The 14,791-nt window shown below is 37.7% G+C and overlaps 1 protein-coding gene across 14 annotated transcripts in view; it reads right to left on the reverse strand.

The window, feature by feature from the left end:
• Nucleotides 1–14,791, reverse strand: part of LOC124874943 (microtubule-associated protein tau-like) — a 45,561-nt gene that overhangs the window by 4,557 nt on the left and 26,213 nt on the right. For 12 of the 14 annotated variants that reach the window (XM_047376643.1, XM_047376638.1, XM_047376642.1 and 9 more), the window contains 6 exons: nucleotides 14,588–14,654; nucleotides 14,000–14,244; nucleotides 11,395–11,487; nucleotides 7,247–7,339; nucleotides 2,279–2,360; nucleotides 1,966–2,072 (listed from right to left, as the gene is read on the reverse strand). In XM_047376643.1, the coding sequence (XP_047232599.1) occupies nucleotides 1,966–2,072; nucleotides 2,279–2,360; nucleotides 7,247–7,339; nucleotides 11,395–11,487; nucleotides 14,000–14,244; nucleotides 14,588–14,654 (687 nt within the window). Of the gene's footprint in view, nucleotides 1–942; nucleotides 1,094–1,965; nucleotides 2,073–2,278; nucleotides 2,361–7,246; nucleotides 7,340–11,394; nucleotides 11,488–13,999; nucleotides 14,245–14,587; nucleotides 14,655–14,791 lie in introns of all 14 variants that reach the window. The other 2 variants (XM_047376631.1, XM_047376634.1) reach the window with 2 other exon arrangements.

Raw genomic sequence — 14,791 nt, forward strand, 5'->3', positions numbered from 1 at the left:
CTCAAAAAGTGGTTCTTTGAAGAATTGACTTAGTATAAAAACAATGTATTGTTGCCCTTCCAATTTACAATTATGTACTACTTTGTGTTGGTCTATATGATTAAATCTCAATAAAATACACTGAAGTTTGTGACTGTAGCAAGACAACCATCAGACAAGGCGAATAAATACTTTAGGATATCAATGTAAACCACCCAACTGCAAAAAGCAACTAATTAGTCTTGTTTGTCAAGGTTTTTTAAGTTTATAGTTATAACTATTATATCGCTATGTTTTTTATACAGTTGAAAAACTGTTACTTGACAGTCTCTTATTCTAAATTTACAAAAATGCTTTACGTTATGAGACGAAAGGAGGCAGCAGCGTGACATGCTGCAGAGCCCCCTCTGCTGGACAACACGTGCAAATGCTGTGAGGTCCCAAAAATGTAAAGCTCATATTATAAAAATGTTTCTGATAAAAGACTTTGACAATGTTTGCAATACAATCCTTTTTGTAACAGCTTTATCATAAAAAATGTAGCAAGGTTTATTGCTGAGTTTAAATGCTGACTTCTTTTTCAAACACAATAAATAAATACAACTGTTAGTTTTTTATTAAATGTACTTTTATTCTCAGAATAAATATTGGCATGTATTTACATGTGCAGCTTTAAATACTGACAACACTCACTATTACTGTATAATACAGGCTTCTTTGTTGACTTTTATTGCTTTAATCATTTGTGAAACCTTGCAGGAATGTGCAAGAACCTTTAGAAGCATTTTCATGAAATGAAACTCTAAACTACAAAGTTCAAGGTGATTTTATATGTAACTGTAGGTGAATTTCTTATGGAACAGCAGTCATATTACCACGACAAACCCCATGTAGAACCCAAACAGTTTAGGTTTCGAAAACAACTTGTGTTCTTGTTAAATCCAACAGCTCGCAGATACTTACAGGAGTCCTCAATCTTTATGAGGGGGTTCGTCAAGATGGGTGTGGTGGGTGCTGAAGGGACAGTCTGAGGTGACTGAGGGGGGGTAACAACAGGGGAGGGGATGGAGATGCTGTCTGAGACACTCCCCTCTGTGTCCTTTCCCTTCTCCCTCTACACAGGAGCCCCGACGGGGGGGAAATGACAATGCATGCAATGAAAACACACAGGATGGTTTCAACAGAAATGAAAAAAAACAAACAATATTTGACAAATAATAATGCAAATAATAACACCTTTGTTATGAAATAATAAAAAAGGAGCTGGATGGACGAGATGCAATGAAACAAGGAGGAAGGAAGCAGTTATGAGAAACTGTTACGCCTTGGGGACTCTGCAGGTTCAGCGCTGCAGAAAATCTGCTGATTGTGTTTAAAACCTCTGGAATATTATCACAGGCTATTCTCACATTACATTTGGCTAGAAAACAGGAGTTGATACAACCAGAACCTTTCTTTAAAATCTTTCGAATCTCTCACTTTACAAATATCAGCTCTTCTTCAGCGATCTCCTCAGAATTGATTTTAAAACTGTTTTGCCTGCATACAAATTAATCTATTCAAATTTATTTTATATTCCAGCATTTATTTTTTGGAAATATATAAAGGTTGCCTAACTAATGGAAAACCTGCCATGTTAAAAATAAAAAAAACACAAACAAAATACTAATACTAAATATTACTAAATTCATATTTATTTTAATGTGATCCAGTTTTGCTCTACACCATAAATGTTGGTATCCTTTTAAACCCTATTACCATATAGAGCAAGATCATTTATTTTTACCTGCCTAGAGGCAAAACTATCAGGGGTAAATTCTCTGAAACTGCTCGCTGCGGAGGCTGTTTTAGATACTAAAAAACGAAATATGCTTACACAGTTTTCTATAAAATAACACAGCAGATCAACACAGAGACCTGGAGCAGTAAGAGAAGAAAAAGAAACCAGAGAGATCTTCAGGTGCAATAAGGATGAGACATGTTTACCTTCCTCTGTCCACCCCCGGGGACGTGACTGATGTTGCCCAGAGAGCCGACTTTGGATTGAACTTTGAACTCTAGCTTCTCGGTTTTAATCTCCACATTTCCACCACCTTAAAAGAAACAGTGCATTCATTACAGAGGTTCGACACCAGGAACACCAGGTCTGATCAAAACTGGTACCAGTACACCCAATCACTTTTCCATATTCATCCTCTGGCTCTCGGGGAACAAAACAAGCCTTTCTGGAAATACTAACATTTTTCAATTGGCATTTTATATATTTTCACATATAACAGCAGCTGATGTTTGAATTTACCTGGCTTGTGATGAATGTTGTCTTTTGATCCACATTTTGATGTAACGTTGCTCAAATCAATCTTTTTGTGCACGATTTGAACCTATAGAGGAAGCAGAGCAGAAAGCAAAGAAGCTATTTTAACCTAGAATAAAAAAAATATGTCACTACAAGCTGTAGCCCTTTGTAGGTGTGTTAATTTGTCACCAAGGAGATAGAAACTGGTCAATAAAACACTATTAGATAACAAACTGTTGCTATTAAATCTAGTATTAGTGCGACACTAAAAATGACCAAGCTTAAAGTGCATTTATCATCATATTTCAGAGCCAGAAAACCTAGACGTTTTGAAAGTATGAAATATTACTAAAATACAAACCACTTTTCCAATGGTTTTCAAAGCAGATGAGGAAAACAGGAATGACTATTACATAAATACAATGTAAAACACCTGTCTTTTGTCTTAAAAAAAAAGATAATCTATGCAGGAAATGTGGCTGTGCTCCATGGAAGTAAACAGAGTAAAAATGCTGGTCAGAAGAGAAGCAGAAATGTTGTCTTCCCAAAAGCTGAAAGCAAACTAAGCTCACCACGGAGAGCTTTTAAATCCCTGGTTAGGGTGCCAGTTTTGTTAAAGTTTCCAATCAAACCTCACTGGATAAATCAATTTTACAATCGGAAATTTGAGCTGCAGATGTTGATGTCCCTTCCTTTGTTTTCAGTGTTCATTATGTTATTCAGTCCACACGCAACATAGCGTCACTCTTGGGCAACTTTCGGTTGCACTCTTGGCTGCCTTATGTTTGCTTTTTTTATCAGTCTTTTTTCTTTTGCTTTAAAAATCTTGTTTTTATTAAAACCGCAAGGAGTTCAGTTGAAGCTTTTTTTTTTATTTTTTTACATATTTATTGATTTCAGTCATGGAAATGAGTGGAACCACGGTAAGGTACAAGCCTCAACACAGCTGAAAATTAAAAGTTGTAAAAATGATGGTACATGTCAATGTTTAGTTCAGTTGAACTCTGTGTTCAGATTGTACTTTATACATTTGAAGATAAAAGCCATAGTCCTCATCTGTGCATCACAATGCAAGCCTGAAGTGACCTCATCTTATGGTGGTTTGTGTAGAAACAAAGCGCCCAGTCTTTCCTCTCTGAGGTCGAGGACAAGAGCCTTAGTTTGGAGAGGAGAGTAAGGACAGACGCTCTTTGTAACTCCTGATGCACAATTAGTTCACTTCATTCAGATGTTTCCAACTACATTTTAGCAAAAGGTTTGAAGACAACCAACCGGGACACACGTTGGATTCATGGATGCTGGTTTAGGATTCAGTTCGGGGGGTTGGTCGCAGTCAAGCTTATGTTAGACCATGAGCATTTTATTTGCAAAACTGGTCCGTGCACTGACAAAAACAGTTCATATCAACTAATTACGGGTGGAGACATGGAAAAGATAAGGTCTGCTGGTGTGGTTTCAGGCGCAGGATAAAATGCTCATGACTGCTCATAGGTTCAGGGATAAAACTGTTATTTGCAAGAGTTAACAGGTCAAAGTGCTGGGACTGTCGAGGTCAGAGTGGGTTGGACACAGACTGGAGGTTTTGTGCACTCCATCACTTTCTTCAGGATGCATTCAGCAGAAGCAGGTAGAGAGCACACCTGTGGCCACGCCTTGTTTTACTCACATTGCCACCACCGGGTACATGTTTTATATTATCTTTGGAGCCACAGCGGGAATGAACACTGCTTAAGTCCAACTTCTTATCAAGAATTTCCACCTGGAGAATTTTTTGTGGAGGGAGAAAAATACTGTTATCTTGCAGAAAGAGACATGGCATTAAGGTGAGTATTTGAAGAGAAAAAAGTGAACTTCAGGGGAGTCAGTCAAAAACCAGAGAATAGTTGATTAAATGTGTTTTACATACTCCAAAAAGAAAAACATTTACAAGAGGCTTATAACTATAAACAGATGATAGTGTTGGTTAATATTTTTGTTCGTTATTGGAGTCAAAGTTTTCATTTTTGGCTTTCAGAGGTTTTCAAACCACTCAGGAAAAACACATGTCAAACATTTAGGACTTTTAGGGATGCATGACCACAATAATACTATAATAAAAGTATTTTAAGGTATATTTTACCCTTCGTTTGAAAAAAAAAAAAAAAGAAAATCAAGGAAATATATAAAGAATTGATTACAAATGCTGAAACATCCATGCCAACATCGTCAAGATGCAAGTTGTTTTTATTCTTTCCCACCAATTAGCCAGAAAACACTTCAAAAAATGTATGTTCCCTAATTTTCCCCACAAAGTAAATCAAGTCTAGACCATCATGATGGCCAAAGGTCAGTTGTTCATGGTTAGTTATGTAAGTAGTCATACCCACACTTATACAAGACCCCTGACACCTTCAGCTCATCCAGGGAAGAACTCTGAGGCGTTCCTAAAGAGATATAATCCCTGGAGCGGGCCTTGGGTCTGCCCCACGGCCTCCATCCAGTCGAACATGTTGAAAAAACGTCCCTATTGAGGCATCTAGAAGGCATTCTCACAAGAGGTCAAAACTAACTCAACAGGCTCCTTTTAATGAGGAAAAGGAGTCGTTCTCCTATGAGCTTCTTTTCATATCTCTTAGTGAGACTTCAGCTTCCCCTGATCTCCTTCTTCTATTGATCTTCTGCTCCCTTCGTCTCCCAGTCTGGAGCTCCACACTATCACACATTAAATTTTCAAAATAGAAATCACACAAAAAATCCCAAATTATGATAAACCCAGCATGGAAACACTGGGCAAAGAAGAGCTTCTCAATCATGCTGAGCTTGTCATCACTGAGGTTAGATTCACATGTGCATGATGCCCACAATGCCCTCGCCCATTCCCACCTGTTATAGATATAACGTGGTTTCATATGATTGCCAGTCTACCATGTTAAAGGACAGAATACAGCCCAATAACCAGGCATTATAAGAGCGGCGTTATTACACTACAGCAGTGGCCACTGGCCAAGCAATCTGCAGTCTGCAGAGACTCACAAGCTTTACATATTCAAATTCAGTGTGTGACTGATAATGTGTAACAGCTGGTAAAGAAAAACACCAATAACATTTCTTACCCAGCATTTAGTAAAAGCCATGTTTTTCTTTGGGTTTGCAACCGATACATCTCTTATCCAACCAAATGTAAACTGTTGTGTTGGGTTGATCAAGACTTTCATCTATTTTGCTTAAAAGGCTGTTTTTACCATACCAGAAGATGAAATGGTTAGTAAAGAATAAAATGTTTGGACTCAATTTGTGCTTTGGCATCTAGTATGGACCTAAACCAGTGCCTGCCAAACTTTCCAGCTCCTTACCCCCTAACAACAGAGGAAAAGACTTGTGACCCAGACTCTTGGCTGAGTAGACAAGTGGTTCTACTAAGCCGAATAAACAGGCTAGTGTTTAGTGATTTGTAAGTACTGTTTTTTTTTTTTTTAATCTTCAAAGATTTGTAGCATACACATGCATTACTGTTATCATTTTTATTCATTCAATTCAATTCAAAAATACTTTATTAATCCCAAAGGGAAATTAAATGTTGTTATAGCTCATATTATGAAGGTTTCCTCAAAGAGCCGTTGTAGATGCTGATGGCTGTGGGATTTCTGATTTCTGTGCTCTTATGATCCCATTTGTTGATTTATTTTAACCCCAACATTGATCCAACCCCAACTCTGGGAACCACTGTTCTAGTAACTCAATGAATTCCACCTCATGTTTTTAAAACAACATCTGATAACTGCATTTCCATTATTTCTGTATTCCTCCATGTCCCTCCAATCTAAACACTGTTAATCCTTCAACATCATAGTGGCTGGTGATGTAATTGAAAAGACACTATCAACTCTTAAAATGCCAAATATGATGGACTTTGGCTCAGGAGCACCTTCAACGTGCTTGCATAGGACGGACTCCAACTGGGAAGCAAGTGTGCATGCATGACTGTTACGGGTAGCTAATTACATTGGTTAGTCAGAGATCCTTTTTTGGGTCCTGACTGGATCACTGAGATAATTTTTTGGATGGAATCCAGCAATTCCAGTCAGGTGCATTGGTGATCACTTTAGAAGTAGTGCTATATTTTATTAAGAAGATGAATAGCAAGATGTACCGCTCTTTGATGAATAATTACAGACCCTCCCACACATATTACCACCTCTGGTAAAAAATGGAAATAAGGCCTTAACACCATGTAGTCTATTGTTGCAGGTTCACCTCAAACAACCACTCCTTGGTAGGGTTGCACTAATGCCTCTTGATGCATATTCAACATACACCAATATGATATTGGAGGCACCTTCTCGCCAGCTAGTGGTCAGAGTTACGCCCAATTAGGTCAAATTTCACAAATTTAAATTCTGAATACCTAGTTACCTTTTACTTAGTTATTTAACAGGTTATCTGGTAATATGTAAGCTGCAAACAGAAAAGTTGTTTTTTTTTCTGCTAAAAGTTAGTGAATGTGAGTTTAGGGGTGCATTGGGGTATAATGTGGACACCTTTTAACCTTTTTCTGACTTTGAAAACCTCTGACGAGTTTTGGATATAGGTGATTAAAAGATCAGAGAGGGATTTTTTTTGGTTGATAAATTGCTCAGCACGGTGTTGACTTCATCACTTCTGTTACTCACATTGCCTCCACCGGGTTCATGTTTTATATTGTCTTTGGAGCCACACTTAGACTGGACAGTACTAAAGTCCAACTTCTGATCAAGTATTTTAACCTGGAAAAGTGCAGAAGTGAGGGGAAGAGGCCGTTATCATCAGAATCACTGAGAGTAGCAGCCCTGTGTTCAGCAAAAAAAATAAAAATCCAAAAAGGTTGAAAACACTTGTTTCGACACAAATAATTTTCCTGAAGTATAACTACAGATAGTTTGAACTTCGTCTGAGCAAGACATGCTGAAACTATTTATAGAAGCAAGTGATATAAAAGTGAAGCAGATTTCCTACCCTTCCTCCACCGGGCTTATGCTTTAAGTTGTCTTTAGAACCACAGCGAGATTGGACGCTGGATACGTCCAGCTTCTTATCAAGGATTTGGACCTGAAAGGTGTAAAAAAAAAAAAACAACAAAGAGACTGTTAAAAATGGATCTGCAGAGAAAGAATAGTGAAAAAGGTCGAGAAAGTATGTTTAAATAGGAAATAATGTTAAATGGACTCCTTGCATTAAAGCTGCCATTCATAACTTTGCATATTTGTCTTTCATATTCAAGTGGCCTAAGAATTACAACATAGTCTGGGATCAAATAATTGTTAATCTTTGAATTTACAGCAGACATGCTGCAACACTGTTGTGGCCTATTTCCAACAGTGTCATTACCATCTTAATAATTGATGTGTCCTATTGATATTTATGCTTCAGGGACGTCTGCTGACATCTTTTGGAATTTCTGATGCTTTGAGATGGTTATTGAAGGTATCTGAGCCAAGGACACTTTCAATGTTTGGATCAATCCTAAAAAAATTAACAGAATCAGACAAAATGCTGCACTTCTCTGCTCATTTAAATCCAATCAAACTTCATTCTCAATAAGTTACGCTAAAGGTTTTGATATTTCTTTTTGAACAGTTTATTTGCACTATAAATTAAAATGTTTGAAATATAATTCAAGTAAAACAAGCCTAAGAAGAGACTTTTAACCTAACAGTGCATTGCTGAAGGTTAAATGTCTCTTGAACTTTTTCACATTTTGTAAAAAAAAAAAAAAGGTTTATTTGGATTTCATGTGACAGATCAATAAGTAAGTAGTGCATAATTGTGAAATGGAAATAAATGATACATGGTTTTCAGTGGTTCATATTTACTTCTCTCAATAAACATTGTTTACAGGGAGAAAAAAATGTGAAAATTGGGCCATTTGTATCCCCCTGAGTCAAAACTGTAGATTTTTTAGTCCTACAAAAAACTCAGATAGATTTAGGTCTAAGTAATTCTAACACATGTATATACTTGATGTAAACTATTCTACTGTAGCTCTGGCTTTATGGTTAAGGTTATCGTCCTGCTGGATAGTGAACTTCAACCCAGTCTCAGGTTTTGCTGCCACTAAAAGGTTTTCTTCCAGTATTATTATATATTTAGCTCTATGCGTCTCTCCTTGACCATGCTGACGAGAAGTATTGCCACAGGACGATTTTGCCACCACCAATTTCCGTTGTGGGAATGGTATGATCACGCTTTTTCACCAGACATTGGATTTTGCTTGTAGGCCAGATAGTGTCTTCTCTGATTAATGCTCTCTTTGCCCAGACTGTCAGTTTAGGTGGACAGACATGTCTTGGTAGGTTTTCAGTTCCATAGTGCCATACAACTTTCCATTTTTAGATGATGGATTGAGCAGTTCTCTGTGAGATATTCAAAGCTCCGGATATTGTTTTATAACCCAACCTTGCTTTAACCTCTTAAGCCCTAGGGTCCCCTTACAAGGGGACTTGGCCTCTTTAGCAACAATAACACGCTTGTGGCTTACTAACTCTGAGACTGACACAAACTTGTCATATGTCCAGATCTTCATCTGAGACTCCTCTACGAAAGTGTCTACTTCCACTTACATCCACTGACCACAGCTCCAACACCATGCAAAAAAGTCTAAACATGTATGACTTTTCAATTGCTTGTTGTGTTGACACCAGACTACAGTCACTCAGATGTTGTAGCTATAATTTATGGTGTTTATTTCCCTCTTTACAGCAAGAGTAAGAGTTTTTGTATGTAAACATCTGTTTTTTGTTAGGCAGAATTTAGTTTTTTGCATTCAAATGTGAAAAAAATCATTCAATTTATATTAATATTTGTGATGTTCTGCAATGAGATCTGGGGTCCAGAATTCACTCAAATATAATTATCAGCATGAGTTTATTCATATAAACACTACTTTACTACTTTAAGACCAGCAAACATCAGAGGTTCTAGATCTAATTTAGAGCCAAATACACAATCCCAGACAGCATAAAACAATAAGCATAAAACAATAATATTTTACAGATGACTTTAAGGTAAGGTAAGGTAAGTTTATTTATTTAGCGCTTTTCAGCAACGAGACACTCAAAGCGCTGTACATACAATTACAATACAATCACAAAGCAAATAAACACAGATACAGACACAGAAAAACAAATCAAATGATAAAATCAAACAACAGAGGTAATTTAAAAAAGTAAAATAAAATAAAAATAAAGAGAATAGAATGATTGACAAGAAAATGAAAGGAAAATTGGACTGAAAACGCTACTAATCATGCCTAAATGGCACAGTCAAAGGCCACTCTAAACAAATAAGTTTTTAATCTTGATTTAAAGCAACTTAGGGTTTCGGCACTTTTACAGTTTTCTGGCAGTTTATTCCAGATTAGTGGAGCATAAGAACTAAAAGCTGCTTCTCCATGTTTAGTTCTGGTTCTGGGTATGCAGAGTAGATTTGAGCCAGATGACCTGAGAGGTCTGGCTGGTTTATACACTGACAACAAGTCTGTAATGTATTTTGGTGCTAACCCATTCAGTGATTTATAGACTAACAAGTATTTTAAAGTCTATTCTCTGAGCTACAGGGAGCCAGTGTAGGGACTTTAGAACCGGGGTGACGTGCTCCACTTTCTTAGTTCTAGTGAGGACGCAGGCAGCAGCATTCTGGATCAACTGCAGATGTTTGATCGACTTTTTAGGCAGACCTGTGAAGACACTGTTGCAGTAATCTATTCTACTAAAGATGAACGCATGAATTAGTTTTTCAAGGTCCTGCTGAGACATTAGTCCTTTAATCCTGGAGATGTTCTTTAGGTGATAGAAGGATGACCTTGTTACTGTCTTTATGTGCCTCTGAAGGTTCAGGTCTGAGTCCATCACTACACCCAGGTTTCCAGCCTGACTGGTGGTTTCTAGCTGTAATAACTGAAGCTGTGTGCTAACTTTTAAACGCTCTTCCTTTGGTCCAAAGATTATTACTTCAGTTTTGTTTTGATTCAGCTGAAGAAAATTTAGGCCCATCCACGCATTGATTTCTTCTAAGCATTTACCCAGCGGTTGAATGGGTTCATTGTCACCTGGTGACATCGTAACGTATAGCTGTGTGTCGTCTGCATAGTTATGATAACTTACGTTGTTTATTAAAATCTGAGTTAGGGGGAGCATGTAGATATTGAAGAGGAGGGGCCCTAAGATGGACCCTTGGGGAACACCACATGTGATTTTTGTACTCTCTGATGTAAAGTTACCTACTGACACAAAAAAGTCCCTGTCCTTCAAGTAGGATTTAAACCAGTTGAGTGCTGTACCAGAAAGGCCGACCCAGTTTTCCAGGCGCTCTAATAAAATGGAGTGATCAACAGTGTTGAATGCTGCACTAAGGTCCAATAATACCAGCACTGTGGTTCTTCCACAGTCTGCATTTATACGGATGTCATTGAACACCTTGACAAGAGCAGTCTCTGTACTGTGGTGAGCAGGAAGCCTAACTGGAAGACATCGAAGCGGTTGGTCGTTGTTAGGAAGTTGTTTAACTGTTGAAACACAGCTTTTTCAATAGTCTTACTGATGAAGGGGAGGTTTGATAGGCCTGTAGTTCTGTAGTAGCAGCTTGTCCAAGTTGCTCTTTTTCAATAGAGGTTTGATAATTGCTGTTTTTAGGGCCTGGGGTAAAACACCTGACAAAAGGGACGTGTTTATTATTTGTGTTAAATTAGATGTTATTACAGGCAAAGGTTTCTTAAGGAAAGCTGTGGGTAAAAGATCGAGACAGCAGGAAGAAGAGCTTAGTTGCTGTACGATGTCTTCTAAGATTTTGCAGTTTATTTGGTGAAATTTTGTCAAAATCAGATGCTTTAATTTGCTTTAATTTTAATGCTTAGCTTTTGCTTCTTTTTTTACTATGTCAGCTTTATTTCATTAAAGAAGTGGGCAATTGTTGTCGTACACCTTGATTTTTCAGGAACCTGAACGATAAATACTATGTTACTATATAAAGTCTGTTTAGTGAGAGTTCATTGGAACTTGGAATTTTAGAATTACAAAAGAAGTTCAATTAACTATCCGAAGGTTGGATTTTATTGTCATAACTGCAGACAAACTCAAGAATTTTGAGTTCATCTCCCAGTTACTCACATTTCCTCCACTTGGCTTGTGTTTGACATTGTCTTTGGAGCCACACTTAGACTGCACATTACTTAAGTCCAACTTCTGATCCAGGATTTGTACCTGGAAAAATGAAAACAGCAGCTTTTAGATGTAAAGCAAAGAAAGCATGTTTAATATTTGAGCTGTGGAGAACGAAACGGACGTTAGATGGTGTGGCAGTGATCTGTGCAATCGCATGCAGGCTGGAGAATATGATACTATATCTTTAGATGCATCAAACATCCCTTTGTGTAATATTACCAGGCAAAAGGTGACCAGAACCAAAAGTAGGACTAAGTTTGATTTTTAAAACTTTTTTTAAGCTCCTTAAAAAATTTAATTGTTATATAGTTTGAATTTATTTAATAAGCTTATCTATTTTGGTTCCTGAATATTAGAGAGTGTGATGCTTAAATTTAACCAGTAAGTACCTGACACGTGACTAAGCCAAAATAAAATTAGACCAAAGGCTTGCAGTGCCTTTGTTTCTAAAATAAACCTCCATATCTTTATCAATCTAACAAGCAGTCACACAATAACATTGAACATAAGATTCAAACGAGAAATGGAAATGAAGACAAATTTCCACAAGCATTGGTAAGGCATACTAGCTGCTTGTAAAGCTGAAAGATGGACCTATTTTAATTTCAGTCAGAAAAATCTAATCGAATAAAAAAAAAAAAAAAAAAGAAATAATTCACAAGAACAAAAGGAATGGTTTGAAAATAATATTCCGTCATATTCCTTCTGTTTAGCCACTCCTAAATCTGAGATGTCAGAATTTATTAAACAAGGTCAGATCATTTAAAGCAAATCGGACAAATTCTTTATAATTAGTCCTGGTGCTGTGGGTCATGATGTTTCCTTCAAAGTACAGTTTCAGTGTTTGTTTTACCAAAAGCAAAGTGAAATAGTGTATTTTGTCACCATTCTCATTTGGGAGGTTTTGTTAAACCTTTGATGGGCTGAGCTTATTTATCTTTCAGGCAGCTGCAGTTGCTCACTGTGAAGGCTACATTGGTGGGTGTTAACTTTAAGATTGATCGTAAATGTATGTCTTTTGCCACAATGATCATATTTCTTGTGGCTAGATGGTGTTCATCCATATCAGTTGAAGCCTGCTTTATCCAACCTAAAAACTAGGCTAAACTTGCAAGAACTGCAATACACAAGAAACCGGCAGCTTTCCTTAGACTGTCTTATTAACTATAATAGGACTGAGATACAGTTGAAACCAGATATTTACATACACAGTATAAAATCCCCATAACATTTTTCTGACTGTTTCACATTAAATCTGACTAAACCTTTCCTGCCGAGAAAATGTTTTTATTTGCTTAATGCCAGAATAAGATTTTATTAGATTTATTATTTTTAAATATTAGTAAAAAAAGTCCTGTACCAACATGGGCTTAAATGCCGCTCAGAGAGGAAGAAGCCGCTACTCCAAAAACAACATAAAAAGCCAGATTGCAGTTTGCAAATCCTCCCATGGACAAAGATCTGGCCATCAATGCAATTGGAGAAATAATGAGGAAGCTTGCAAGCCTGAAAATACTATCTGAACTGTCATGTACGGGGGTGGAAGAATTATGCTGTGGGGTGCTTTGCTGTATGAGCGATTGGTACTCTTCAAAATTAGATGGCATCATGAGGAAGTAACCTTTAGTGTAAATATGGAAGCAACGTTTTTAAGACTTCAGCCAGAAAGTTAAAGCTTGGCCACAAAAATGTCTTTCAAATAGTCAATAAGCCCCAACATATGGCCAGATTAGTTACAAAGCAAGCTAGATGTAAAGAAAACAATAAAAATGCACCAATGGGGTGCGGCGTTGGTGGTGTAGGGGTTAGCGCATGACCACATACAGAAGCCGTCCCGGGTTCGAGTCCCGACCTTTGCTGAATGTCTCCCCCTCTCTTTGGCCCTCCCCTCCATTCTGCCTACTATCAAAAATAAAGGCCTCTAGTGCTGAAAAAAAGTCTTTAAAAAATGCACCATTGGTTTGTGTACGCTCAACAAACCAATCTTAAGGTCTAAAGAGTTTATGAAAAACTTGCTTCTGGTTGCGATCTACCAACGACTTTCTTTCCATCAGGATAAAATTGTAGCTATGAAGGAAAAAGGGTTCATAACTAGACTTGTTGGGTAGAATGATGTTGTGGTTTTCTCATTCTGTGGTTATAAAATACTCCAAATGATCTGATTTGAGGCTTTTTACTCCACATTTTGGCCAGACCTTAAACCTACTGAGTAAACTCTGCTGAGAATGGGTTGGTGAACGTAAACATGCCTACTTAATTAGACAACTTTATAGACTGGGTTTGATCAGTCCTGAAAACACCCTGTAAAACACTGCAGCCATTTCTCATTCACATATTTGACTTAATCGGCTAGGCAGTATATGCTAAGTGTGACTGAACTGCATAAAAATCACCAGGACAGAGGCACAAACACTGTCATTTAGTTCAGAACTGTAATCAAAGTGGCACTAAAACGGTTCCTGGAACCAGGGGCTGCTGAGTGTGGGAACCCAAACCAATTCACAGAAAAAAAATGTAGAAAAACTCCTTTAGGTAGTTTGTCATCACTTACCTTTCCACCTCCAGGCTGGTGCTTAATGTTCTCTGTGGAGCAGATCTTTGACCTGACATTCTTCAGGTCAGGCAGCGGTGCAGCAGCAGCCAGAGGAGCCGGAGAACGGCTTTTCAGTGACCCCGGAGATTTCGGATTGGAACGTACAACCGCGACCTTTTTCACTTTGTTGGCCTCGGCTGCAGAAAGTGCTTGACTGCCGGGGGACTTGGGCGTACCCGGGCTGTTCTGCCCACTCCTGGCATCTTAAAAAAACAAAGAAGTTGGAAATAAGATGGTTTTAAATAATAGTGGAGGATAAATAATAGAGTTAAGGTTACTGATTAAAGTCAAAGCTAACTAGAAGCTCTATTGGCTAAAGGCTGACCAGGTTTGATCCAACAGAGGCTTTGGCTTTTTTATTTTGGCTGTGCAAAGCTAGAGGCAATCTCCAAACATTTGCTCATTTAGGTTACCTTTTTCAATTTTTGGAGTGGGGGTTTCTTGGCATTAGCTGTATCACATATAATAAGATGTCTTTCAATCTTTAAAATTAAGTCTATCAAATGAAATAAAATAAAATGAACTGTGGTTTTCTCATTTTGTTACCTGGTTGAGCTGCATTTCTGGCAGTAGTTTTGGCTCCTTGGACTTGAGGCTTTGCAGCACCGGCACCCTAAAAATCAGCAGCACAGCAGGTTAGTTTCCAGCAAGGATGAAAGTGGAAGGGGTCCTTAAAAAAACTCCTCAGCTAAAATGAAAGATGGGTTAGTTTGGACAGGGCATTTATATAAAATGCTGAAAAAAATAAAC

The sequence above is a fragment of the Girardinichthys multiradiatus genome, chromosome 10 (genome assembly GCF_021462225.1).
Source record: "Girardinichthys multiradiatus isolate DD_20200921_A chromosome 10, DD_fGirMul_XY1, whole genome shotgun sequence".
Lineage (NCBI taxonomy): Eukaryota > Metazoa > Chordata > Actinopteri > Cyprinodontiformes > Goodeidae > Girardinichthys > Girardinichthys multiradiatus.